The sequence below is a fragment of the Dermacentor andersoni genome, chromosome 8 (assembly GCF_023375885.2).
Source record: "Dermacentor andersoni chromosome 8, qqDerAnde1_hic_scaffold, whole genome shotgun sequence".
NCBI lineage: Eukaryota > Metazoa > Arthropoda > Arachnida > Ixodida > Ixodidae > Dermacentor > Dermacentor andersoni.
Genome location: NC_092821.1, coordinates 81,892,482 through 81,918,622, shown reverse-complemented (window position 1 = coordinate 81,918,622; position 26,141 = coordinate 81,892,482). Strand labels below are relative to the sequence as shown.

At 46.1% G+C, this 26,141-nt stretch overlaps 1 protein-coding gene across 2 annotated transcripts in view; it reads left to right on the top strand.

Annotated features, from left to right (window-relative positions):
* Window positions 1–25,372, top strand: part of LOC126538716 (cytochrome P450 3A5-like) — a 40,654-nt gene extending 15,282 nt beyond the window's left edge. For both annotated transcript variants that reach the window (XM_050185435.2, XM_055074907.2), the window contains 10 exons: window positions 3,465–3,590; window positions 6,745–6,982; window positions 8,624–8,754; window positions 10,583–10,667; window positions 13,677–13,749; window positions 14,932–15,040; window positions 15,633–15,724; window positions 15,814–15,954; window positions 17,274–17,436; window positions 24,512–25,372. In XM_050185435.2, coding sequence (XP_050041392.2) covers window positions 3,465–3,590; window positions 6,745–6,982; window positions 8,624–8,754; window positions 10,583–10,667; window positions 13,677–13,749; window positions 14,932–15,040; window positions 15,633–15,724; window positions 15,814–15,954; window positions 17,274–17,436; window positions 24,512–24,589 — 1,236 coding nt within the window. In that variant the 3' untranslated portion in view covers window positions 24,590–25,372. The remainder of the gene's footprint in view (window positions 1–3,464; window positions 3,591–6,744; window positions 6,983–8,623; window positions 8,755–10,582; window positions 10,668–13,676; window positions 13,750–14,931; window positions 15,041–15,632; window positions 15,725–15,813; window positions 15,955–17,273; window positions 17,437–24,511) is intronic.
* The last annotated feature ends 769 nt before the right edge of the window (window positions 25,373–26,141 follow it).

Genomic DNA, 26,141 nt, shown 5'->3' with positions numbered 1-26,141 from the left:
GTTAAGCGGCACATTTGATAATTTACGTGCACATTACCATTAACATTCCCGCATATGCTCTACTAGACATAAACTCGGTGAATGATCCAGTTTCCGTTGTAAACAATGTAGTGCGCAAATATCGTTTTCGAGTATTTCGTCGCCGCTGCAGTAGTATTTCTGTAAAGGCTCATTCACACCGGCGATTTACAGAGGTCGCGCGACCAAGTTGGTCGCAAAGCGACCAGTCACAAATAGTCGCTTTTCTCGAAAGGCGACTATTCGGGGCCAGTCGCTCGCTGCTCGATTGTTCAGTCGCGCGAGTGCGGTCGCAAAACTGCTAAACCATTTAGCGGCGCACCGAAAGTTATGTCAGCGTGTGTTTTCATCCGGCGCCCTTCTGCGTCGCACCAAATACAAAGTCCACGCCACCGTGGCAGACAACAGGAATGTAATTGGTGTCTTGCCTCATGATGCTGCGGCGCAGCAGTTCCGGCAACGTCTCGAAAGTACGCACGCTGTAGCATTCGCAGGAAAAAGCTAAACAGCAGCAAAAGAAAGCACAAAAATTATGCATCGATTACACCACGTGACACGAACCAGACATTACAACTTACGGTCTATATTACTCCTGGTCATGCGCGTGGAGGTCAGGCTGGAGGCGGCTTGCGTGGCCGGCCACTTATCGCGAACGACGGCATGGGCGCATGAACTAGGGTTGCCTTTTATTTGGTGGCTACCGCGTTGCCACAGCTGACACCATGCACGGCAGAGCACATCAGCACAGTGAAGACGTCTTCCATTTCACTGGAATCAAAATCCATGGCTGTTTCCCGAACGCGAAGCCAGCGAAGTGCGCGTGAACTGCGTAGGTCCCTAATGTTCTCGCTGAGAAGGATAATATCCGGGATTGCCACTTGCACGTCGCGCTCACCCGGGCTTGCCGGTTTGATCATCTGTCGCAATCAGTTGTTTTTTCGTCGCCAGTCGCAAAAGGTCGCGTGACCTCCTCAAGTCGCCGGTGTGATTGAGCCTTAAGGGAAAGTAATGCGAAAGGATAGAAAGTTGGGCGAGTCCGTACGGTAACATGATTTTGGATTGTAGCGCGAAGTGACACGGACACAGACTAGAAACAGACAGGACGAGTGCTCGTCCTATCTGCTTCTAGTCTGTGTCCGTGTCACTTCGTGCTACAATCCAAGATCATGTTAAAAAAAAGTCATTTGTATGACATCGTAATGGTGACTTGTTTCTACAAATCATGAGCGGATAACTGTGTTGCCATTAATTAAATTTGGTCGCATTTTTGTAATCTTTATTTGTTTGTAGTAAAAAAATGCATGTCGTACACCACGCATGTGCGGAACTTCAGGATCCTCTATTGCTTGAATGAAACAAAAAGAAGGCGCACTTCCTGTGGTAACTTGACAACTTTTATTTTTAATGTATAATGTATCAGGAACATTAAAGGCTAAGAAATGTAGCAGTTTCGCAGGAAAAGCGGAGCGTTGATTTGACAGCAAAGTTTTCCACTATTACGCGGAGTAAAGTTCTAACATTCATAGTATCAATTGCAGTAAACATTCGCTTAGTCAATAAATTAGCAAGCTTGGCGTTACGCGCACCAGCGCGCATGAACCGCTCTCGCTCGACGACCGCGAACACACGCTATCACAACGCTGGCGTGATGATAGCTCAAACACAGGGGAGCAAACGGGTATGCTGGCTCTCACATAGTTGCGCCTCCTAAACGTGAGATTACGCGACCTTCGCACGCGCGCGACGACAGCTCACATCCAGCCACCGGCCATCTCGGTTCGCCAAATCTTTGGCCCCGCCAGACGTTTGCTTAGAGATAGCGCACTGGCAGTTATCGACAGGGCTAAAATAGGTGGCGCGCGATCACTTCCTGGTTACGGCTCTCCTTATCAGGTGACTTCCAACATTGGGCGCGCATCAAGCCGCCTTCTCGGCTCACTCTCACGCGCTTCCCATCGCACCAGCAGAACACGGTTTGGGGGACGCAATAGGATCTTAGCGTACTTGGACTTTATACGAAACCTCACGATTACGCCGAGGGCAAACATGACAACTAAAGACACAGGCCTGCGCAGTACACGCAGTCACTACGCAAGCGGGAGGAGCGGCTTTTATAGGACCGCCATTTTCGGCAGCACGCAATGCAGGGTCGTAGAGGCGAAGTTTATTCGCGTCGTAATCACGATGACGAACTCGGCTGTCCGTCCGGCTTGGACCACATTGTGCGGCTTGTGCTGCCTTCTGCTCAGCGGTCTGCTGAACCTGAAGCTGTCTGCTTGGGGCCGCACGCGCAGCCCTACAATTCGATTCTTAAGCAACGCTTCGTATCTTGCGAGGAGGCGCCATAGCGTGTACCGAAGAGTTAACATAGCTATCGAGACTGGGTGGCACGCATGTCACAGCCCTTGACACGGCTCACGATACGATGCAACTGCTACATGTCGTCACACTTGATGGAATACAGCGCAACCGCAATGGAAAGTGTGCACGCATCGACGTTACGCGGCGCGCATCTCACATCACGTGACTTCTCACGCGCTTGGACGCCTGTGTAGGGCATAATTGAAGGGCAGCTAGAAAGTGTTGGGGTGGTGCGTTAGCAGAGTTGATTCCCATGCAGAGAGGCTCGGTTTGATCCCAGCGGGGACTGGGTATTTTTTGTCATTCCTGGTGATAGCTGCGACGGATACCAACAGCGGCGGACAACATCGTCATGCGAAACGGCTATCGGATTGAGCCCACAACAGCTTACGCTGTAATATTCGTCTAGGGAATCCATATACTTGGTATCGCAATAGAAGAGCGAGTGGTCTGAAAGTAGTATACTTGATTCTTCAGCGATTAACACACAGTAATAATGTACTTCATTATGTATCGAGGTAGTTTGCGTCGTAATGCTGTGCAGTTAGTAACAACGTTTGTTCCTAAATCTTGCAGCGGTAATTATTTAGAAGCACTTCTACAAGTGATTACTCAAGCTTACGGAGCATGTTTTACATGCTACTTTTCTTTGCACTTACACCAAATAACGTTTTTTGTTACCATGCTTTAGTGAATTTTTCATCGAGTAACGTAATCAACTTTCATGGCTTGTCGCTGAACGGCATACGCAAAACATGTTTTACGTTAATTGGTGCAATGTTCGTGTATGAAAAATATGCCAGAGGCGAAAAGGAATTTGGAATATGAGCTTCTTTCACAAGAACTTTTTTACCAAGATAAATCCATTGATTAGGTCGCTGGAGTGTTCGGTTTGCTTGTTCTTTAACTTCTCTATCTCAATGATATACCGGCCGATGAATTTCTTGGCAAGATGCCGTTTAACTTTCGGCAACACACCAATCTTACGAGCCAAGCGCTGTTTTAAAAGTCTTGTAATATTGGTAAAAGTGTCGTTGCTCTGATATTAATGTCAAAGAATTATCATTCTTCAATTTTCTAAACAGGTAACCATGAGAACGGACGAAGAGCACAGCTTCCTGGGACAAAGTCTCCTCCATGCCCGGGGGCTTCAGTGGAAGAGGACTCGCAGCTGTGTTTCCTATGCATTCACCGCCAATAAGTTCAAACAGGTGAACAAAACAGCCGCATATTGGTCGCCCTCCTCCTCCTCGTCCCCAAAATTAATGTTCTCACCCATTTTTACAAGTGAAAGAGGAATATGAATACAAGCAGTGATGCCCCCATTTCCTTCCCGCAAGGAATACGAACCTGCTCGCAGCAATGCCTATTTATATACATCTTCTGCGAGTGACTTCTGTGAGTAACTCCTTCGACAGGAATAAAGGAACACAAAGAAGTAAATAGCGAACACCGATATACATTTATGTATTCAAGAGAAGCTAGATAGAGTTAGCCATCATCAACGTCCCATTTTATGTCAACTAAAGGACGAAGGCCCCTCCCAGCGAACTACAATTACCCCCGTCTTGGGCCAGCTGACCCCATCTGATGCCGGGGAATTTCTTCATTTCATCGCAACAGCTCATTCTCTGCCATCCTCGGTTGCGCTTCCCTACTCATGGTACCCAGTCGATAGATCTAACAGGCTTATCTTTCCTACCTATCCCATGGCTTCTCCAACTCCATTTTTTCTTAAAGTTGACTGGAAGACCTGCGATCCACGTACGCTCTCTAATCAACACCCTTTTTTTTATTGCCTCCTGAGGTTGCGACCATCAGTTTTTGTTCCATCGCCCTTTGCGTGGTCCTTCATTCTTCTGGTTTCTTTGTTGCCCGCCAAGTTTCTAACTCATATGTTAGTGTCAGAAGAATTCAATGTTTATTAACTTTCGTTTTAAAGGTAGAGATAAGATACTGTTCATGACTCGGTAATTAATGCCTGCCGTAAGCGCTGCAATTCAATGTTATTCTTCCGTATACTTTCTTTACATGACGTCGGTTCTCTGTGTGTAATTGGCCAAGATGAGCGTGCTCCGGCATATATTCCATGGACTCACTCCAACCACGAATTATCTCTCTCTTGTCAGACTGTTTAAAATTACTAGTCTCTTGCATATGGTCGCTTTGTTGTGACGATGCAGAAAACAGCATCAAGAATCTGAATCATGAAACTAACTTTTTATTAGGATAACTTCTGTTAAAAAAAAAAACAAGTAACTGACAACCACAACAATAGCGGCGAGCACAGCCTACAATCGCGGAAAATCTGATCGGCAGGTCAAGCGCATGGGCTTTTATACACGACTCGTCAAAGGTTCCAGAGTAATCGCTGGTGCCCGCGCGTCTTGCAAAAAGTACTACAGAATTCGCAAGGTTTGTTCACAACAGACAATGGATAGAATCATCGATAACATTCTTGAAACTTCCGATACAAGCAAGCGCCCCCTGCGCTGAGCGATAACTTTCAACATCGGTTAGCCGGTGAAAAGCGGTCACACGAGAAAGATAAACAAGTACACATGTCAGGATCAAACGCACTGTTTCACTTTGGTGGCTAAGATCTTCGATAATTTGTTACAAGTCACATGTATAAGTTCTGAACAGGGCATTGTCATCTACAAACTGCAGCTTTCTCAGGTGGTTCCCGTTATGCATTCCAGAGTAACTACTTGAATACTTATTCTAAGCATGTATTGGATAACGCTATAGAGTGTGTGTCTTTTTGCATGACCAAATTTTTTCTATGATTTTCCGCTTTAAGTGAAGAATTCAGGTCGCTCTGAAATCTTTAAGAATGTTCATGTGTGATATCCACGTACGCTTCCCGTACATTTGCGCTGTCTCATGAACACATCGATTTTATTTTATTTCGCATTTACCGTCTACATACGTCACATCGGACACATGCCCTACAATTTATAATATCACACGACCTGCGCTTAAAATTTCATTTTCTCTTTTTCTTCTCCCCACCTTCTTCTATGGTCTTTCTTCTCCTTCGACCTATTCCCTGCAGAGTAACATGTAGGCGTACATACGTTGGCTAAACACTCTGCATATTGAATAAAGAGTTTTGTCCCTCTCTCTCTCTCCCGTAACTTTTCACCTCGCAGTTCCTTCGTGACTACTGCGTTCTCTTCTGCACAGAACGAGTTTTGTAACCGAAATCGTAGCCACAGACAGGAGTTGTTTGTGATATACCTATTTCTAATTCCCTTGATTGAGGATAGGGAATTTAATTTACTGCTGAATATGCCTCCATGAAGCCAGCCTGTACCCTCGTGGGATTAAAGTGGAGCGCCGACTTGATTGTATTAGTATTTATATAAAGAATAGTTTGTACAATGTGAAATGACACCAAGAAGCCTGCAATTATTCAGCGCTTTATCGATCCCTTGTTGGGGCAAAATAGGTTAGCATTCTTCCATTTGTCTGGAACATTGAAAGTCAAGAGGCATGGCGAAGACAAGGCTGCAACCTATCAGTAACTTATGAATAAGTGTCTGCAAGCTCTCTTTTTTTCAGTTGTTACAAAGCAACAATTGTGATTTTAAGAAAACCAATAGAATTTTGGTAATTCACCTTCTATTATTTCCCTTTTCTGGCTTTACATACCTTGTACGCAACGACTTTTACCTAACTTACCACAGTAGAATGCAAAACATTCTTGCTTTAATTCTTAACTATATCCGGAAACCATGTGAATAAATTCATTCCGGAGCCTGCTCTTAAGAAAACTTATAGCTCATGACAGCTATAAAGAAAATTTTCCTCAATCGTTAACATTTATCTTCTCTAGCTAGCACTCCTTGTGGAAGATTCCGTAGCATTGAAAATTCCCCGTAAAATTACCATGCCATATACAATAAGCGACCACCAAACAAATTCTAAGTCATCATTGGATGTGCTATTGGACTCATAATTTGGCCTTATCTTGATAACTGCTTTGGTGGCGGGATGAGTAGAACCCATTCATTTCCGAAAATATAGTAAACGACAGCAAGCGCCTTGGAAGTGCTAATAAATTTTTCGGCATTGATACTTCATCAAAAGTGACTGACGTCTTTTCCATACTAGCGAACGATCTTATTACTTAATTTTTTTTTAAAACGCCATTCACGATTCCTTTGAAACAACAGAAAACGCACATGTGATCCTGCACGCCTCGATATTTTTTTTTCCTTCAAAAAGTAAGTTTAAATACTCGATGTGTTGAGGAGTATAGGGGCATTTTCCGACTTCAAGCTCTGTTCTAAAGTCAACAGGTAACGTGCTATAGGAAGAGCTACTGGTTACGCTGATTTACCATCGAATTCGATGCAGATGGTTCCGTACATGTCTCAAGTGGCCGACATATTCGTCCAAATACTGGGTGAGAAGGCGGACGATGGCAAAGAGTACCCAATGCTGCGTCTCTTCCAAGGCCTGACCATGGACTACGTGGGTCGGGCTGCGTTCGGCTTCGACTGCACTTTCCAGCGCGAGCTTACGCATCCTTTCCTGAAGACAGCGCAGAGCGTGCTGCCCGGCGTCATGACCGGACCTGTGCACATGCTTGCCCGTGAGTATAGCATATGTTGCCTTACCCTAACGCAGCCCATGTAACATGTCGGGGATTCACTTGCAACTACGAAATAAAGCACACAGACGCACTTAAACATACAGATATCTTTGAAAGGTATGAAATCAGTGCGTTCTGCCAATGCTTAAGATATGGGGCTAGGATTTGGAGATTGAGACAGAAATAGGAGAATAAACGCCGAAGTGTGCAGCGAGCGAGGCACCGTAAAAGCTACGTGTAGTGTGACAGGCCGGTAGACGACAATATGAACTATAGGTTCAACGCTGATGTTGATGATATTCCAGTTCATTATAAGATGCAGTGGGGCTAGGTCGGCTGTGTGATACTCAGGGTTGATGTTTTATTGAAGTAATGAAATGGACGCCAAGGTAAGGAAAATTTGGTCGACGACGGAATTGAATTCAGAGGTGTGATAAAATGTGAACGTTCGCAGGAATAGACTAAAACCAGTTGGCATCTAAAAGAGGGTAATTAGAGGTCGCTAGAAAAGATCTTCGTTATACAGTAATATGAAATAGTTTAATGATAATGGTGACGGTAACAAGGAGACAGGCATGTAGTAATGACAATGACGTAAAAACGTGCGCGCTATTGCGCCCTCGATAAATTTAGCTAGAACGAATGTGAGGCTTGCATAGGCATGTGCATGTTACATGTTTCCTACAGCGCGACAGGACACAGACTGAGTAAAAAGAAGGGGACACCACACGGCGCTGACTATGAACTAAAATGACGCTCTTACAGCTGTGAGCCTACACTAACTCGCCTGATTTTGCATCCTGCTGCAAACGCATGTAAGCACTCTTACCAATTGTGCAATGGGGGCGTTATCTATCCATCCACTTTTTAAGCCCTGGACATGGCCCTGGCAGCAGATGTAAAACATCCTTCGGGCCGCAGGTTTCACGTGGTCCATTGATTTGGAAGAGTCAACTAGCCAGTAAAACTTAGCACGCTACCTGAAGGCATCAAATCTGTTGGACTCGCGATCCCATGGTAGCGTGTGTGTGTGTGTGTGTGTGTGTGTGTGTGTGTGTGTGTGTGTGTGTGTGTGTGTGTGTGTGTGTGTGTGTGTGTGTGTGTGTGTGTGTGTGTGTGCGTGTGTGTGTGTGTGTGTGCGTGTGTGTGTGTGTGTGTGTGTGTGTGTGTGTGTGTGCGTGTGTGTGGGGGGGGGGGGGGGCTCTGAGGCTTTCCTCGAAAGAAACGCCTCATAGTTGAAAAATTCGTCCTGGTCCGGGACTCGAACCAAGACGAGAGGAACCCGTATGGGTTTCCTTTGTAGCAATTGCTACGAACGGGTGGATGTCTGATTTTCCCTTTATTAATTACTTCTCTCCACCTTGCGGGTTCCGCAGAACTACTATTTCAAGATTATTTGAAGATCTTCTGCGCTTCGAAATGTCTATTAATTGGGCCTCGCTTTGGAAGTTTCAAGCCTCCTCATTAGCTCAGATTGCAGAGCGACCGCCGGGAAAGGCGTTCGTCGCGGGTTCGAACTACGATCAGGACGAGTTTTTCTTCTACGGGCAAATTTTCTTTATGAGGTACCTGCATGGATATTCTTTTGTATCTGCGCGCTACATTCTCGTGGATGACCGTTTTTCTCTTTCACTTTTCTAGATAGTACAACAACGATGTCTAAGTACATCGCGCCGATACTTTGGCTGAATGAAAAGATTGGCTCATTCACGTATGATATATTCAACAAACACACATCAAAGGTGGTTCAACTTCGCATGAAAAATCCCGAGGTGAGTTTCTGCTTGTACATATGCGCTCAACTCAAAATAAATCACCGAATATAGTTTTGTTCATTTAAAAATATTATCGCAAATGTCCATCAGGAAATTCAGGCGAGGTTGTCGGCATAATATTGATGGAGTGCCGGTGACTGCTTATCATGCATTTAATTCTATTTATATGGTTACGGACTCATCTATAGACTATAAGCGAAGTCTCACTGTATAAAAAAGAATGAATTACTCTATTACTCCGCGAACTTACTTCAAAGCTCTGGGAATGGTAGATTACTTAAAAATGGAGAATTTTAAAGAGAACAATAAGTATATTCAGGAGCTCCTTGTCCCGGACTCTCCTTGCTCTCAAAGTAAGGTGACTTGTACTTCAAAGCCGCTTTTCAGCCAAGAGACATGGAAAACATGAAGCGCGCATATCTCAATCAGAATTTATGTTGATTTTTCCTATTCCGCCTGAAGCATTTTTCCACTCCTGCCCACACATGCAGAGTATGCCATGCGACTTTAAGTGTTTAGTTTATTTATTTTTAGCGTAGCCTGTAGACAGCCTTGATTCTGGTCAAAACGTAAATATCTATTTATCCGATCTCCCTCAAACATGGGTTGCCTAACGGAAGTGTGGCAGTCTCTAGGGTGCTATGTGTTGCTGTATTACGAAGTCAAAAAGAGTCACAGCCCGACGCGGCACACGCAGCAAAGTCACTGCGCAAGCTAGAGGAGCGGCTCCATAGGAGCTCCATTTTCGGCAGCGCGCACTACAGGGTCTTCGCGGCGAAGTTTCGTTGCGTCGTTATCACGAGATCGAACTGAACTGTCCGCCCGGTCTCGACGGTGAGCTGCGGCCTGTGCTGCTCTCTGCAAAGAGGTCTGCTGACACCGACGTTGAGTAGTCGCAGCCGCGCACGTAGCTGTACGACTCGCTTCTTCAGCAGCAATTCGTACGTTGCGAGGAGGCGTCATAACCTGTATACCGAAGAGCAAACACAGGCGTCCAGACTGCCTGACGTACATGTCACGTTCCCTTTACATGTGACACGCTACGATGCAACTGCTGCATGTTTCGACACCTGGTTGATTAAAACGCAACTGCAATGGAAAGGTTGCACGTATTGACGCTACGCGGCACGCATCTCACATCGCGTGACGATTGGCACGATACGGTGCTGCTTCAGATAAAGATAAAGACTTATTGACATCCCCTTTGAAACGGGGCGGCGAGAAACAACCACTTAGCCTACTTGATTTAATCAGGCATGATATACATGTTTCTCATTCTAACACTTTTGTATACATCACCTTAATGTTCTTTTTCTTTTTTAAAACTTCTCTATCTACCTTGTACCGCTTGCTATGCAACTGCTACATGGAATGTCAGCTGGTGCAACAACATGCAATATGCAAGGTAGGCACGTATAGAGGCTACGCGCCGCGCATCTCAAATCACGTGACTCCTCGCGTGCTAGGACACCTGTATGTGGCATGCTTTTGCAGCAGCTAAGAAGCGCTGGCGCGACGCAGCAGAGGAGTTGCAGACTCGCGCACAGAAGGCCCTGGTTTGATCCTGGCGGGAACTGGGTTTTTTTTTTTTTTATTTCTCATTCCTGGCGATATCTGCGACGGAGACCGGTGGTGGCAGTGGCGGACAACATCGCCAACCGAAACGGCTATTGCAATGAGCCCATAACACCTTCCACTGTGAAAAATTTAACACAACCTTACGATTGCTGGAACTCTTTTTCGAATGGTTGTGGAGTCGTACCCGTTAAAATTTGATAACCTAGAAGAGGACATGACTCGCTATGGTTTGTACCTCTGATTTTAGGCGAGGAAGCCGGACATGCTGCAGACGATGCTTGATGTTGAGAGTGAGGAAGGAGAGCTGCCGGAAGCACCACAACTTCTTGATGGTATGTGTCATATTTACAATATTGCTGAAGCAATTTCATTTTTATCGCACATAATTTTCTATTTGATATTTCGTCGTCCCGTCATCCCGTCGTTCACCTACCCTGACAGTGTGGTTGATCAGTCTTTTTTCACTTAGGAATATTTATTCAGTGAGACTACCGCTGCTTTGGCGTTTTATTGCACGCTCTGAAATTAAACTGGCTATGTTTAGCACAACGGGGACTTGAGAGACGCTACAAGGTATACCAGAACGTGTAGTGGACGCAATCATTATAAATGACTCCTTAAGAATTTTTTCGCAAATACTTTCTTAGAAGGAAGGGTATAGAAACTGTTTGTATAGAAGGTCTTCTTTGCCGACTTCAGGCAGGTTTGGCGTATCTGAGATCTTGCTTTCTGTGTATATGTAATCCCATAACGAAAGGGAGAATTTCGTAACTTTGTAATGTCATAGGGAGTGACAAAAGCTATCAAAATGTAGGTGCCAACGAGATAATAAGGTAAAATTCGTTGCAATGTAACTCAAATTAACGATACCGGCGTAGTTAGCCCCAGTATAGTCTAAAACTAACTACATTAAAACGTGAACTGCCCTATCTTCCGGATCAGCCTACCTGGACTCTTTGTCAAGGAACAAAAACAATTATATTTGTGTCAACCCATGTTGACACGAAAGACGACAGCGTCAACCTACATGCGCCCGAGAAAAGCGAATGAAATATCTCGCCATGAGTAAATGAAATAGAAGGACCGGATAGAAGTGTAAGGCCCCACAATGGAACAAATAAAATACTGCGAATAATTCAGAAAACATTCGACAGCATATTACGCTCCTGTAACACGCGAAGGCGAAGGCCTGCTGCGCACGTGATGATGTATTAAGTTATACGATCGGTGGGGTCAGACTTCTTGCAAGCAAGACACAACAGGCAGTAGGGTGAAGTAAATGTATGGCGCTGTAGGTCGACCCCCTCAACGACAAATGCGAGCGCCTAATATACTACCTAAAGGTTCTTCTTTCTCTCGTTCTTTCTTGCTTTCTTGCTTTCTTTGTTATTTTGTTCGTTCTTTCTTTATTTCGTTTTTTTCGTTCTTTCCTTTCTTCGTGCTTTCTTTCGTTTTTTTTTTTTTTTTCATTGATATTCAGCCATTGTATCTTCGCTTGCTTTCGGGGATATGAGCCATTCCTGATGACGACATTTTTTGTCTCAGTGCCCTTTTTGTCTCACTGTGCCTTTTTCGGGTATGAGACATTGCCACGAGCCACTTAAGGCTTTCGCCTTAATATTATGCAATAAGGCAACATTGCATCATCTTTAATGCTCTTCTGCATTCGCTATTCACAGGCATGGTGACACATGCGTCAGCGAACGCTCTATGTCTTAACTAGGGAACGACTTGTTTGAATACAGCGTCTGTTTACCGGACAACAGATCTTCCTTCGCGCTGCCACCATGCACTTGAGTCATCGATAGGCGCCGACTACGGACCTTAAACACCCTCCGTGCTTAACTAGTGTTGAAACTAGCAGAGGATAAAGCGAAAGGAAATTGACTATAGACAACGCGCCCAAGTAATCAATTTGTATGGTTGTTAGTCAGCACTCGTGTAAGTAGTCGCTGCCTCTGTCCAGTTCAAAGAGCTATTTATTCTCTTGTGTGTGTACTAGCCGACCTTCGGCTGCTAAGAGCGAGGACGTGGGATCGGATCCCGGCTGCGGCGGTTTCATTTCGATGGGGGCGAAATGCGAAAACATCCGTGTACTTGGATATAGGTGCACGTTAAACCCCATAATGTTAACTTAATTTTACTAGCCGACCCAACTTATCACACTGGTAATATCCTAATTTCAGTGCAAATCAATATATATACAATATACGTCGCCTAGACTTCTTTCACGGCGACTTTGGTTGACTCGCCTTTTTAGAGAGCAGCTCTTAGGCGCCTGTTCCTGCGGCGAACATCGGTATTGTTCGTCGTAACCGAGCGAATAAGCAAAGCGAAATATGTAAACCAGCGCGGAGCACAGCGTGAGATGAAAAGCACAGTACCGCCCAAGACTTGCGACGACTGCTGCCAGATGGCGTCTGAGATGCGCTCTGTCGTCTGTTCACGGACGGCATGCGACGTGCGCGTCCAGAGATACCATATATGCAACCACAGCGCTGCGTGAGAGGAGGTCTGTCTGCGGCGGCTGCTGTGAATCGTGCCCACGCGTCACCCACGCACTGTTTCACGCCATCTCCCGAATAGCGAGGCACTCACGCCACACATCGCTCCGTTTGCAACGTGTCGCGCGAGCAAGATTGTCCGCGCCAGCCAATATATCGCGAAACGAAAACACGCGGAGAGCTGCGCTCAAATTTCGCATTACGGGGTATCGTAATTGTGGGGATTTTTTTTTTTTTCTTATGATTCTGCCACTGTCAACAAGTTCGATCCAGCAAATAGGTAGAATGCAGTTCAGTTTGAAGCGTTCAGTTAGCGGTGGCCCTACTCGCCATTGCGTCTCTCAGTTTTTAATTATGGCCTCACGTCGTACACTACCGAGTCAGGTATGGGAACAAAAAACGTTGGATTGCCTAAATATCAAAACCTGTGCCGTCACAGCAAGAAAAGTGCGTAACCCGAGGATAAATCTCACACTCTATGTTTTCAGATTTTGCGAGTCTTACAAAATAGCGAACATTTCTATCGTGGAGTTAACTTCCAAAAATTGCCTAAGCGAAGTACTGTGAATCGTAGCGCTGTTTCATTGCTCTCAGAAGGCGTAAATTCGGTATTAACAATGAGACTTTACGATTTAGCCCCAAGCGCAGTGCAAAACAAGTCTTTCACACTAAAAAAAGTCTGACATGCTTCCTAAACAATATCAGTGCGGAACATATTGTCTATCTCTGATATTCCACGTTGTTTCATCACAAATTTTCTGCTAAGCACACAGCTGCTCCTCGAAAATTGCTCTGTTCTGTAAACATAATTATTCAACATGTATTTCTTCCACGCAGCTGACGCAAAGCTTTTCAAAAGAATGAGTCCAGAAGAAGTTGGCATCAATACTACCATTCTCTTCATCGCTGGGTAAGTCAGGCAACAAATTAACAAAGAAAACACTCTCTAGGTTTATTCGCAGACAAGAGGTAAAAAAATATCTAAGGCACAGTACATTTCCTTTTATTTCGGCATCCTTGTGAGAAAAGTTCAAATAAGTTTAACTGGACACTGGCTTCCCCTAGAAAATCGCAATTCGGCGGAATTCAGTATGAGTGCCGTACATCTATCAACGTGGGCCCCGGCGCTGTAGCAGCAGAAATTTCATGTAGAGCAGTAAGCATGGGCCACATCATTGCTCTCCATTGCAACTTGGCTTTTTTATAGCAGAGACGTGTCCAGACGTCGTCATGTTTTCCGTGGACAGTATAAAAATGAAACCGATACGATATTTTTAGCACTGTAAAAGCCCATGCTCTCCAAAAATTGCAATTTACAGAAGGCTGGGGCAGTTCAACATTTCGATTGATTTAGAAGATAATGTAGCACATAATTACGTAACGTCAATTCCACCAGAGGCACGTTTCCGCCGAAAAGAAATACTTGCACATGACTGTTGCTCGCATTCTCACTGAAAACAAACTTGATTGTTCGTTTCTTGAAGCTCCCAATGATCGAGAAGTGCAGCAGTCATGTGGGGTTCCGCATGAACTCTAGCTCTTCGTTGCAGCGATGATCCGTCTGTAATACCCGCACTTCTCTCGTGAAAGCTTTATCACCGTCAAACATGAAGGCCACGCACCCTATACAGTGCTCCGCGGCATGAGATCCTTTCGAACGTACTTCAAAATGAAACTGCTACTTTCAAAATGAATGAATGCAAGCTCACAGAATGGCAAGCATAAACATTCATTCCTGCCACGACTCCACCCGCTTATGACTATCGGCTTCCGCTTTTCGCATTTGCACAAGATCACGTGAAATATGTCTGCCAAATCACATAAGCAGCCAAGTGCCGGGGGATACAAGGCACTTAGGATTGGTTTCAGAGTGCCAGTCATGCTTCAGCAGCGCCTCGATGGCTCTCGTTTACGAATTATTCAGTGATTACATGATTTGCATTGTAGCGGATGCCAGGATGCGCTTCATCGAGCCTGTTAGCTACAAAATATTTTCTCATGTACGCTGTTTCCATGGCTGCGCTCATCTCTCCTGCTAGACAGTTGGAGTCAAACACCTTATCACAAACTTACGTTTTACGACTGATTTCAGCTTCGAGACAACAGCCACAGGCCTAAGCTACCTCGCCTACGTTCTCGCCAAGCATCAGGACGTCCAGGAAAATGTCCGCGAGGAAGTGAAGTCTGTTATTGCACGCTATGTGAGTACATCTGATTCCTTTAAGGCACTTGTGAGACATTTTGAATGCAAAGCACGCGGGCCATCACGTGTAAACGCACAATCTGAAAACTGAACGGAACTCCACGGTATTTCTTCGCGAGAAGGATGTTAGCGTGCAAGTGTTTCAAGCAGTGAAGTACTTCGCTTTATCGCCGTTAACATGCTCTGTGGGCCAACCTCGAAAAGTTTACGCTCAATCTACTGTTCGTCTCATCTTTCCGACTCCGTTGCACATTGAACTGGTAAGGAACGAATAAGTAGTTAATCTCCGTATGAAATAACATTTCATAGACCTCCGGCTCTCATGAAAACCTATTGCGTGGGCCTTGGCTTCCTCTTCTGCATAAAACAAGTTCAAGGAACACCGACTGTAATAGTTACCAATATGTTTCGGATAGCCTTCTAAATTGAAAAGGGCAGTACGTAGAATACAAATTAAGCCATTGATAGTTGCTAGACGCTACAATGAGAATTCGACTGCATTTTGTCGCAAATTAGGCCGTAATGGAAGCTGCACGTTCCGCTATTCGTTTAACTGTACGGCAATAATAATGGGAGTAAACTCACCGCAGGGAGAACTGGATTACACGGCAATAACGCAAGGCTTAAAATACTTGGCCCGAGTTGTGGACGAGACTCTTCGCATGTTCCCGCCCGTCGTAACGTAAGTCTGCACCCGAGCTCAGCATTGCTGCCGTATTTAATCACGCGGAAATTGCTCTACTTACATACCTCCTGCTCTTAAACTTCCAGTTTCACAACCCGAAGCGCAGTAAATGACTTTGAATATAACGGCATCAAGTACAAGGCGGGTACAAGCATTTTGTCGCCAACTATTCAAATCCACATGGACCCTCGCATCTGGCCTGAGCCAGAAAAGTTTGACCCCGACAGGTAAGTGCTTCAAGTGTGCCTTTTTTATTGCTAAACAAGTACTAAAATGCAAACATAAAACCGTGAATACTGCAAGGCAAGAGCTTTGTACCAAATAGTTATGTAACTCTCGCAAGCGAGTGTTCGAGGACTACGACGTCAACGAGTAATTAAAATTGTTTCTAGCACAGCTCCGCAAGGTGGAATTGCTTGAATACATTAAATTCCTTGAGCACCCCCACGTAGAATGTATTATTTGGCTTCACCAAGCACTACCCGGCTACGAAGGAAGAAAATTCGTGGCACGAGCACTTTCGAAATTATTGCCTCCGAGCGCACATTGTGGTTTCAGTAAAAGTATTTGAGCAGAAGTGAGATTTGACGTAGGTGGGTTAACCCACCTACATAACAGACACAGCCCACAAAAGATTCCGGTAACAAAGGAAGTCTAAATGTTTGTTGACATTTAAAAACCTAATACGGAGAGCGGGGGTTTCTTGCTCACAGCGCAGTAGACACAATCGCGTCGTCAGTTTAGGTACATTGGGAACGGTACGGGAAAAGGTACACACGGAACTGTTTCGAAAAAGATACGTTTTCAAAAAGCCTGTATTCTCACTTCAGCTAAATATCTTGTTAAGTCAGCATGTTTGACAGAGAGGGGGGCGAATAGGACTGAGCCCGTTTTGCTAGCATTTTCCGGAGAGGGAGAAATGGAAGTGAAATACGAGAAGGAGGGGAGAAGAAAGTCAGCAGTATGCACACACACACATGCACAAGCGTTCCTTGTTTGATCTATCACAGACGGTCATATAAGAAAGTGAGCCTCAAGAAGAACAGCAGCAGTTTTCGGGGCCGTGCCCATCACCTAGGGGCGAGGCCACGGTCTCAGAATCTTCCGTTCTGTAACGAGCCTGTCATTTAGCTTCCTCTGCGATTTTCATATGATGGGCATGCATACAGCAGGTGCTTTGGAGTTTCTTCTGTGCCAAATATGTAACAATTGGCACTGTCTTCTGTTGCTGCTAGGAATTAATGTTGGTAAAATTATTGGTTTGTAAGAGCAGCACCTATTCCCAGGTTAACGAGTAAGTGCCTGAAACCTGGAGTATGTCCTGGTAAGAATTCCAATTTAAAACATGGGCCGATTTTCTGTTGGTGCCCGTGGTTGAGCTTCAGTGCATTTCATTTCTTTAACTTGAGGGAACGGGCAAAAAAGGACAACGGACGGAACGTGGCTCCTGCACTTTAGAGGGGAGCATTCGTGACGTAGGACTAGCTGCGCATTGTGAACTGAAGTCAAAGTAGAGCTTTTGTTTCTGTTCCTACTGCCGCTGTAGGTTTTTGCCGGAAAACGTTGCTGCAAGGCCAACAATCGCATACCAGCCTTTCGGTGATGGCCCGAGGAACTGCATCGGCAAGCGTCTAGCGCTTTTGGAAATCATATACACGGGTGCAAGAATGGTCGAAAAATTCAAGCTGACATTGGGAGAGTCTCAGAAGGTGAGCGTGCCTCATGCCTCTTGTGTTAAAGCACAACAATTCTTATCAATGTGGCAATTTCGCGGCAGAGCTTCTGGCTGCCGCAAGTTTTTAGATGTCGTTAGAAGGCGTTGCCAGATAAATAAACAAAAAGTGTAGGCCTATACATATGTATAAGCATTCCAAATTGAAGAATGTAACAATAATAGCCGTGCGTTAAACAATACAAAAATAGATATACGGATCAATGTGACATCTCGCTCAGTTCGCCACCTTTGTACAGACACATAAGTAAGACCTTAATCTCTAGTAAAAAAAAGTTGCGATATTAAATAGAAGGTAGTAATAATGACAGAGCAGCACTCTGCTAGCCACTCCAAATACAAATAGGAGATTATAAAAAGAGAATTTGCCGCTCTAACTTTTAGGTCCCACCTTCACTAACATTTCTTGAGAGAGAGGCCAACCAGTTCAAAGAATGAAAGATAGCCTTTTTGCTCGCAAATTGCTTTCTGTGTTTCTAGCGGTTGAAATTTTTTTTCATGAATTACCCTACACGTATTGTAGCGAAGCGACGCAGCCGTTAGATACTTGACGCATCAACTCACCAGGGAGACGGAAGAAGAATGGGGATGAGCTCTGGCAGGGGTCAGTCCAAATTTGCAGGCACGACGACGAGAGTAGCATTTCAATAACTAAGTTTATTCACTTGGCATTTGCCGTATTAAGTTTAAACTGTATAAAAATATTTACAAACAGAACGATGTCATACCCGTCGTCGTCGGCCTGCCTGACCGGCCTGGTCTCCCCTGGTGAAGTTGCGCCGTGTCTGCTGCTGTCTACTTGCTCACTCAAAACTACTCGAACTACTCCTTAAATAAGTTTACACAGCATCCAAGAGACACTTTTCTCCACCAATGAGGTATTTCGTTACCCCGACCAATCAGGCAAGCCGACATCATCCAATGAGCGGCAGAGTTCAAGGGGTCAAGAAATGGTCGCGTCAACACTCCGTACACAAAAGCACTCTGACCATAGCTAATCGGCTTTTGACAACCGAGCGTGGGACGAAGACGCGTCAGGTGCACGTGTGACGTCAGGCGCGGCGGCCGGGCGGTCAGTACCTGCCCGTGGCGCCGTCGCGGTTATTTGGGGTACAAAGGTTGTCCCCGCGTCGAGGAGCCCACAAAATTCCCCGAAAGTAAGCAAAGAGGCCCGCGCCACACGTTTTTCGCGACACCTCCCCCCTACGAAAAAGAGTGTCCCACTCGTTACAAAGCATTACTACAAAACCAAATTAACAAATTAAACACGTACATTTAGGGATTCATATAAAAAACTGCATCCGTAAGGAAGATTTAACATCACATAAAACAAAACAAGCAACAAACAAGTTTTAACAAAATGGAAACAAAATGCAGAAGACAATAAACATCAAAGTTCAATCGCGCGCTACACAATAAAATTAACAAGGAAGATTATTCGCTTGCGCTGTGATACACATCAGTGTCCGTGTCGTAAGCAGTGATAGTTCTCGGATCGGCCTCGTTGTGGAATGTCTTCCAGTCGGAGTAAAGTTCAGTCCCGGCGTCCGAGTCTTCTACGACGCGCACTCTTTCACAAGTCTCTGTCTCGCACGCACGATCACTACGCGAACCGCACTCGCGCACACCACCATTCATATCGCACTCGCGCACAGCATCGCTTGGATCACACACTTCCTCTCGATGTCCGTCAACAGACTCGTCGTCGGCGTCGTCATTATCCGAGCACTGTCTGACGTGGCACGGTTTTAAGCGCGCAACATTAACAACGTCACGTTTTTTGCCAGTTCTATCCACTACCTCCCAGTTGTTCTCGCCGATTCGCTTAACAAGACGGAAAGGCCCGTGGTATCGGTGAAGGAGTTTTGTTGTCTTTCCCCGAGCTCTGAAGGGAGTCCACAAATACACTAAGTCCCCCGCATGGTAGATTGCACTACGTCGTTTAGCGTCGTAACTACGTTTGTTTTTTACTTGCTGACGCCTCTCCCGTTCGGTCACTAGCTCGCGAGCACGCTGCAGCCGGAGGGCCACTTTCCTGGCGTCCAGTGTGCAGTCGAAACCGCGTTCCGCGCCCAGCGCTACATCTATAGGAAGTGTGGGCTCATGTCCGTGAAGAAGAAAGAACGGGGTGAACCCGGTGGTCTCGTGAGTAGAAGAATTGTATGCAAAGAGCACGTACGGAAGAAATTCGTCCCAGTCGCGATGGTTCGAAGAAACATACATGCTGAGCATATCGGCCAACGTGCGGTTGAAGCGCTCGCACAAGCCGTTCGCTTGAGGATGGTACGCTGTAGTAGTGGCATGCTCGCTACCTATAAGTCGGAAAATTTCTTCAGTCAGGTTGGCGACAAAATGCTGCCCTCGATCTGTTATCACTTTTTCTGGTGCCCCATGGCGTAAGACAATTTGCTCGATGAAGGCTTTAGCAGCTTCTGCAGCGGTGGCCGCTGTACACGCGACAGCTTCGACCCATTTCGTGTGGTAGTCAGTAACCACGAGGATGTAGCGGTTTCCTGCTTTGCTTTTAGTGAAAGGGCCAAGAAAATCCATGCCCACTTGTTGGAAAGGGCGACCTGCAGGTGGGATCGGCTGGAGAAAACCGGTCGGCTTTCCGGGTGGTAGCTTTCGCGTCTGACAGTCAGGGCAGGAGAGGACATACTTGCTGACGTGGCAAAACATCTTTGGCCAGAAATAGCGGCTGCGAATTTTCTCCCATGTGCGCTTGACACCGAGGTGGCCTGCCGTGATGTCGTCATGGCAGTGCCTCAGAACCTCTGATCTCAAACACTTGGGGACAACGAGTGCTGCGCGATCTTCTTGAAAGCCTTTCGCTCTTCTGTACAATACACCGTCGACCAGCCGAAAGCTCCGTGCCGTTTTTTTCGTTTTTCTGACAACGGGCGCACTCGGCTGCTCTAGGTGCTGTATTATTTCTTGCATCCAGGAATCCTCTCTCTGCCTTTGCCCGATGTCCACATGATCCAGCACGAGCAACGGTAATGGGTTTTCTTCGCTTGCTGGTGCGGGATCATGAGGAATGCGGGAAAGCGTGTCCGCATTTCCATTCTTGAGGCCAGGGCGATGCCGCAACGTTATGTCGAACTCCTGAAGCAACAGAGACCATCTCATAAGGCGACCATTCGGATTTCTCACTTTCATTAGCCAGGCCAGGCTAGCTTGGTCCGTCACGACTGTGAACTTGGACCCAAAAATGTACGGACGAAACTGTCCGCACGCATACACGACAGCGAGACATTCTTTCTCAGTTGTGCTGTAGTTCATCTCAGCCTTATTAAGGTGTCGGCTAGCATAGGCAATTACTTTCTCTTCGGATCCGATTTTCTGAACTAGTACAGCACCTATTCCGTAATCACAGGCATCAGTGTGCACCTCTATCGGCTTCCCCGGCTCAAACTGACGCAAAACGGGCGCCGTGATCAGCTTCTCTTTGAGGGATTGCATAGCCGCTTCGCAAGCCGCATCCCAAACGAAAGGAACATCCTTTCTAGTGAGGTTAGTGAGTGGCCGAGAAATACGAGAAAAATCCTTGATAAATCGCCGATAGTAGTTGCAGATTCCGAGAAAGCTCTGTACACCTCTCTTGTTTTTTGGTGGGGAAAACTTTTCAATCGCGGCCACCTTGTCTGGGTCCGGTCGGATGTTCTCGCCAGTGAGAATGTGACCAAGGTACTTAATCTCCTGTCGAGCAAAGCTGCACTTTTCCGGCTTCAGCCGCAAGTTCGCCGCGTCCAAGGCCGAGAATACGCTTTTCAAATCTTGCAAATGAGCGGTCATGTCCTTAGAGAAAATTACAATGTCGTCCAAGTAAGCCAAGCATACCTTCCAAAGCAGACCACTGAGTACTTTGTTAATCATTCTTTGAAACGTGGCCGGGGCGTTACACAGACCAAAGGGAACAACATTGAACTCATACAAGCCGGGCCCACAGGCAAACGCGGTCTTCGGCTTATCTTCCTCCTTGATTTTCACTTGCCAATAGCCCGATGTAAGATCAAGTGTTGTGAAGTATCTTGAGCCCTGTAGCACGTCTAGAATGTCATCGATTCGCGGCAGTGGATGTACATCTTTCTTCGTAACTTCATTCACCCTTCGGAAGTCGACACAAAAACGCCATGACCCGTTCGGCTTTTTTACGAGGACGACAGGCGATGACCAGGGACTGCGAGATTCCCTTATTATCCCATCGCGCAGCATTTCCTCTACTTGCTTCTCAATCAGGTTTCTTTCAAAAGGAGAGTGACGGTAGGGGTGCTGATGAATTGGTCGAGAATCGCCTGTGTCGATAACGTGTTCTGCCATAGACGTCTGCTGAATGGGGTTGTTATCGCCAGTGAATAGATGACGGAAGTTGTCAATGAGCGAAAGCAACTCGGCCCTTTCACCTGGACATAAGTGGTCCCCAGTCTCCACGTCAAAATCCCGAGAGTCTTGCGTGTCTTCGGGTGCGATGACTGCCACTTGTGCATTGTGAATAGAAGTAGCCCATCCAAGCTTTGTTCCGCTGAGCAAATTTACTGGCGACATGGTGGGATTAGCGATCCGAATCACACCTGTCCCATGCACGACTTTGGTCGCGGTACGAGCAACGTGAAGTCCGTTTTTGAGCGTGATGTTCGGTTCGATGAGATGGACTCCGTCCCTTGCGATTTTTACTTGGACAGCGATTTCAGTGCGAGGTTCAATGCGAATATGCTCGTGGCACCGCGCACTAAGTACATCATTGTGTGCCAGGGTGCTCGAATTTTCATGCAACCGAAAAGTTTCACCGTTGAGGTGGAGCTTACTCTTGGAGAAATCTATTAGAAGACGCACTGCTCGACAAAACGGGAGACCACCTAATAGCTCGTAGGGACAGTCCTTCACAATCAAAAACTTCTCGCGAACAGTTGTGGAGTCGAAATCAAGAGTTATTTCAGTTTCACCTTGGGGGGAGAGCAAGCTTCCGCCGATTCCTCTGATGAAGACATTTTTTCTTGATTTTGATGAAGCACCTATTTTTTCAGCGAAATGCGACGAGATGACATTTACCGAGGAGCCAGTATCAATTACGAGTTTTGTGTCGGTACCATTTGCTCGTATCGGTACTGTTAAAAGCTGACTATCTGACATAGTGCATACGGGACGGCCGGACTGGCTCCCTAGGCCCGGCCGTTCTCGTTTCCCGAAGGGTTGGGTTGCCCACTCTGATTATTATTAGGCCCTCTCTGTTGGTTTCTGTCATCTCGAAACCGCGTCCAGCATTGGTGCGCGACGTGACCGATGCGACGGCATAGCTGGCATCGTGGACGCCCGTCGTCGGCACGGGAATTTCTTGCCGGCCAAGGCACCGGAGGACGGCGTACGTCTTCTTCAATAGCCTTCAGTCGGTCCGATAATGTGGCTATAGAATCCGCGATCGCCCTCAAGTCCCTATCGCGGTCGGTGGTCTCTCGCGGGCAATGACGCTCTGCCGCAGCGCAGGTAGCGAGACATGCCGGAGGCGGCTGCATTGCTACTACAGCGGGTGTTATTCCGGCGGCAGGTGCCAAGGCGTGTGGGTACCACGACTGCTGACCGGCAGGGACGTGGGTGCCGATCGCTTCTGGTTGGTATGCACGCGTCATCAGAGCCGCTTGATTAATCCGCTGCAGAATTTGAAGGAAAGTTGAGCAATTGTCCGGATTAGCCATGATTATCTTCTCCTGCACGTCTGGACGCAGGCCGCGCATGAGGTGCCGTAGCCGTTCTTCTTCTGTCATAGAGGGATTAATTTTGGCGCACAGCTGCACAACATCGTGGTAGTATTGTTCAGGGGACTCTGATGGCAGCTGCGTTCGGTTTTGGAGTCGCAAATATGCGATCTCAACTGAGTGACGACTTGTGAAGGACGTTTTTAAGAGCGTCGCCCACTCTTCCCATGTATTAGGGGCACCCGTTAAGATTTGCGTGGTGTGCCACTTTTTCGCATTGCCGTCTAATGCCAAATATAAGAATTTCACTTTCGTCCCTTCATCCCAGTTGTTGAGGGAGGCTACGTGTTCGTAGCAAAGCAGCCACTCGGATATTGACTCTTCTGGAGTGCCTCTAAAGACTGGCGGTCCGACGAAAGGTTTAGCTTGAGGGGTGGACATCGTAGCGAGAACAGTAGGGGGTTCGGTTATAGTAGAGCTGTTAGAGCTAGGTTCTTGAGGTTTGTTGCCACGGCCCATGATATTAAAGCGTGGACTTCGGTACCCAGCACACTCCACCACTTTGTAGCGAAGCGACGCAGCCGTTAGATACTTGACGCATCAACTCACCAGGGAGACGGAAGAAGAATGGGGATGAGCTCTGGCAGGGGTCAGTCCAAATTTGCAGGCACGACGACGAGAGTAGCATTTCAATAACTAAGTTTATTCACTTGGCATTTGCCGTATTAAGTTTAAACTGTATAAAAATATTTACAAACAGAACGATGTCATACCTGTCGTCGTCGGCCTGCCTGACCGGCCTGGTCTCCCCTGGTGAAGTTGCGCCGTGTCTGCTGCTGTCTACTTGCTCTCTCAAAACTACTCGAACTACTCCTTAAATAAGTTTACACAGCATCCAAGAGACACTTTTCTCCACCAATGAGGTCTTTCGTTACCCCGACCAATCAGGCAAGCCGACATCATCCAATGAGCGGCAGAGTTCAAGGGGTCAAGAAATGGTCGCGTCAACACTCCGTACACAAAAGCACTCTGACCATAGCTAATCGGCTTTTGACAACCGAGCGTGGGACGAAGACGCGTCAGGTGCACGTGTGACGTCAGGCGCGGCGGCCGGGCGGTCAGTACCTGCCCGTGGCGCCGTCGCGGTTATTTGGGGTACAAAGGTTGTCCCCGCGTCGAGGAGCCCACAAAATTCCCCGAAAGTAAGCAAAGAGGCCCGCGCCACACGTTTTTCGCGACAGTATTATATTATGTGTGGTCTTAAAGATGGTCTCTGTGTAAAAGATCTTTTTATTTTATGTGTGTGTTGATTGGATCATGTGTGCTCTTCCTGCATGATTGTTTTTTTTTTCTATTCTTCAGGGTCGTATGAATATGGACTATCATGCCATGGTCTCATCGCCTGGTGACGGCCCCTACATTGTGTTTCATCGACTTTGATGAAATAGGCTCAACAATCTGCTTCCATATGTACAAGACGTTTAAATTTAGTTGAGTACACAAATAGGCATATTTGCCAACATGTCAACGTCAAGATTCCTAAAATCTTTCAGACACAACAATGAGCGACGAAAGGAGCAAGGAGGACGAGCAGGTATTTTTTAAAAGCGCACTGCTAAATAAATATATGAAGTTCAGCTAGATTGAAATACTAGGCTTCTGGGATGAGGATTTCGTAATTCGTAGAGAGAACAGCACTTTTGTAAGCGGGAAAAAGACCCAAATGGAAAATCGGAGTTTCACCTCCTGTGGCGGACTGTGATACCTTTCATGTGACATCAGCGCCGGCTGATTCACAGAGAACAGCACAGAATGATATCACGTGGATATGCGTCAACTGAACCGTTTGGCTTCAGCGGCACTACTCGAGAAGCAGAACGGGTGCCTTTCGCGACAATTTTCTACCCAACTATGTTGTATATTGACATAGGGTAAGTCATAATAAACATCAAAACAACCAATCTGTCCATCTAGCTCGACTTACTGTTTTCCTTTAGCGTGCAATTGAAAGTATGCCCTGAGAAGACGCATTTTGGGGGATGCATACACACTTTAATAACCATGATTTAGCTTCAAACCCTGCACACAAGCAGCAGCAGAGTTTGAACAGCAAAGCTTGAGAAGCAAGGCATTGTGTTTAGATCCCAGTGACATTTTAGGGACATTTATGCGTCCAGTTTTCCCTATTTCTGGAAGTTTTCTTAATAAATTTGCTCGACGCAAGTATACTCATCTGCTATATTGTGCCCGGCGCGTCCACAAGAGGGTGGCGCAGGCGCCATTACAGTTTCTTTCTTGCATCGCGTTTGCTGCAATCTTGCGCCGCGCTGTCTTTGAAGAGCTTGAGGACATGTTCATGAAAAGAATCCGTTTGTTTTAAAACTTGGCACAAGATTCGCAAATTTGTAAAACGAGCGCAAATTCGTAACCTTGATGTATTTATTTACATCTTAGCCACAGCGCCTCATGGCGTTACAATGGCGGGGGGAGGAGAAATATTACAAAGCATACAGGGTGGTAGCAAGCACCAACCAACATTTAAAAAAAAATTGTGTACATATAACAGCGGCAAAGAACATCTTGACAATCGGTCAACACTGGCTAACACACTGAAGTGCTTTAGTAAAAATGTATAGAGCAGTAAAAGTGCAATAAACTCACTAATATAACAACGATATGTGAATTAGTACTGAACAAAAGCTTACTCTATACGAACAGCTATAACCACAAATAAATCACAAGAACTTAATAAATGCAATATAGATCACACGGAGAAGCACGAACACTCAATGACTCAAATTCAGAGAGAATTATTTGACAAGTGCAAAAAAGATTTCATTAGACGACGTAATTTCCAGAAACTTATCTAATCGATTACATTCACCCATTTTTTTTTTAAAGACATGCGAGCAAGCTCTTTTCCGCATGCGAGTTCCAATAGCTTGCACTAAGGGTATGATAGTTACAGTATGGGAATGACAGTTAGGTTCCT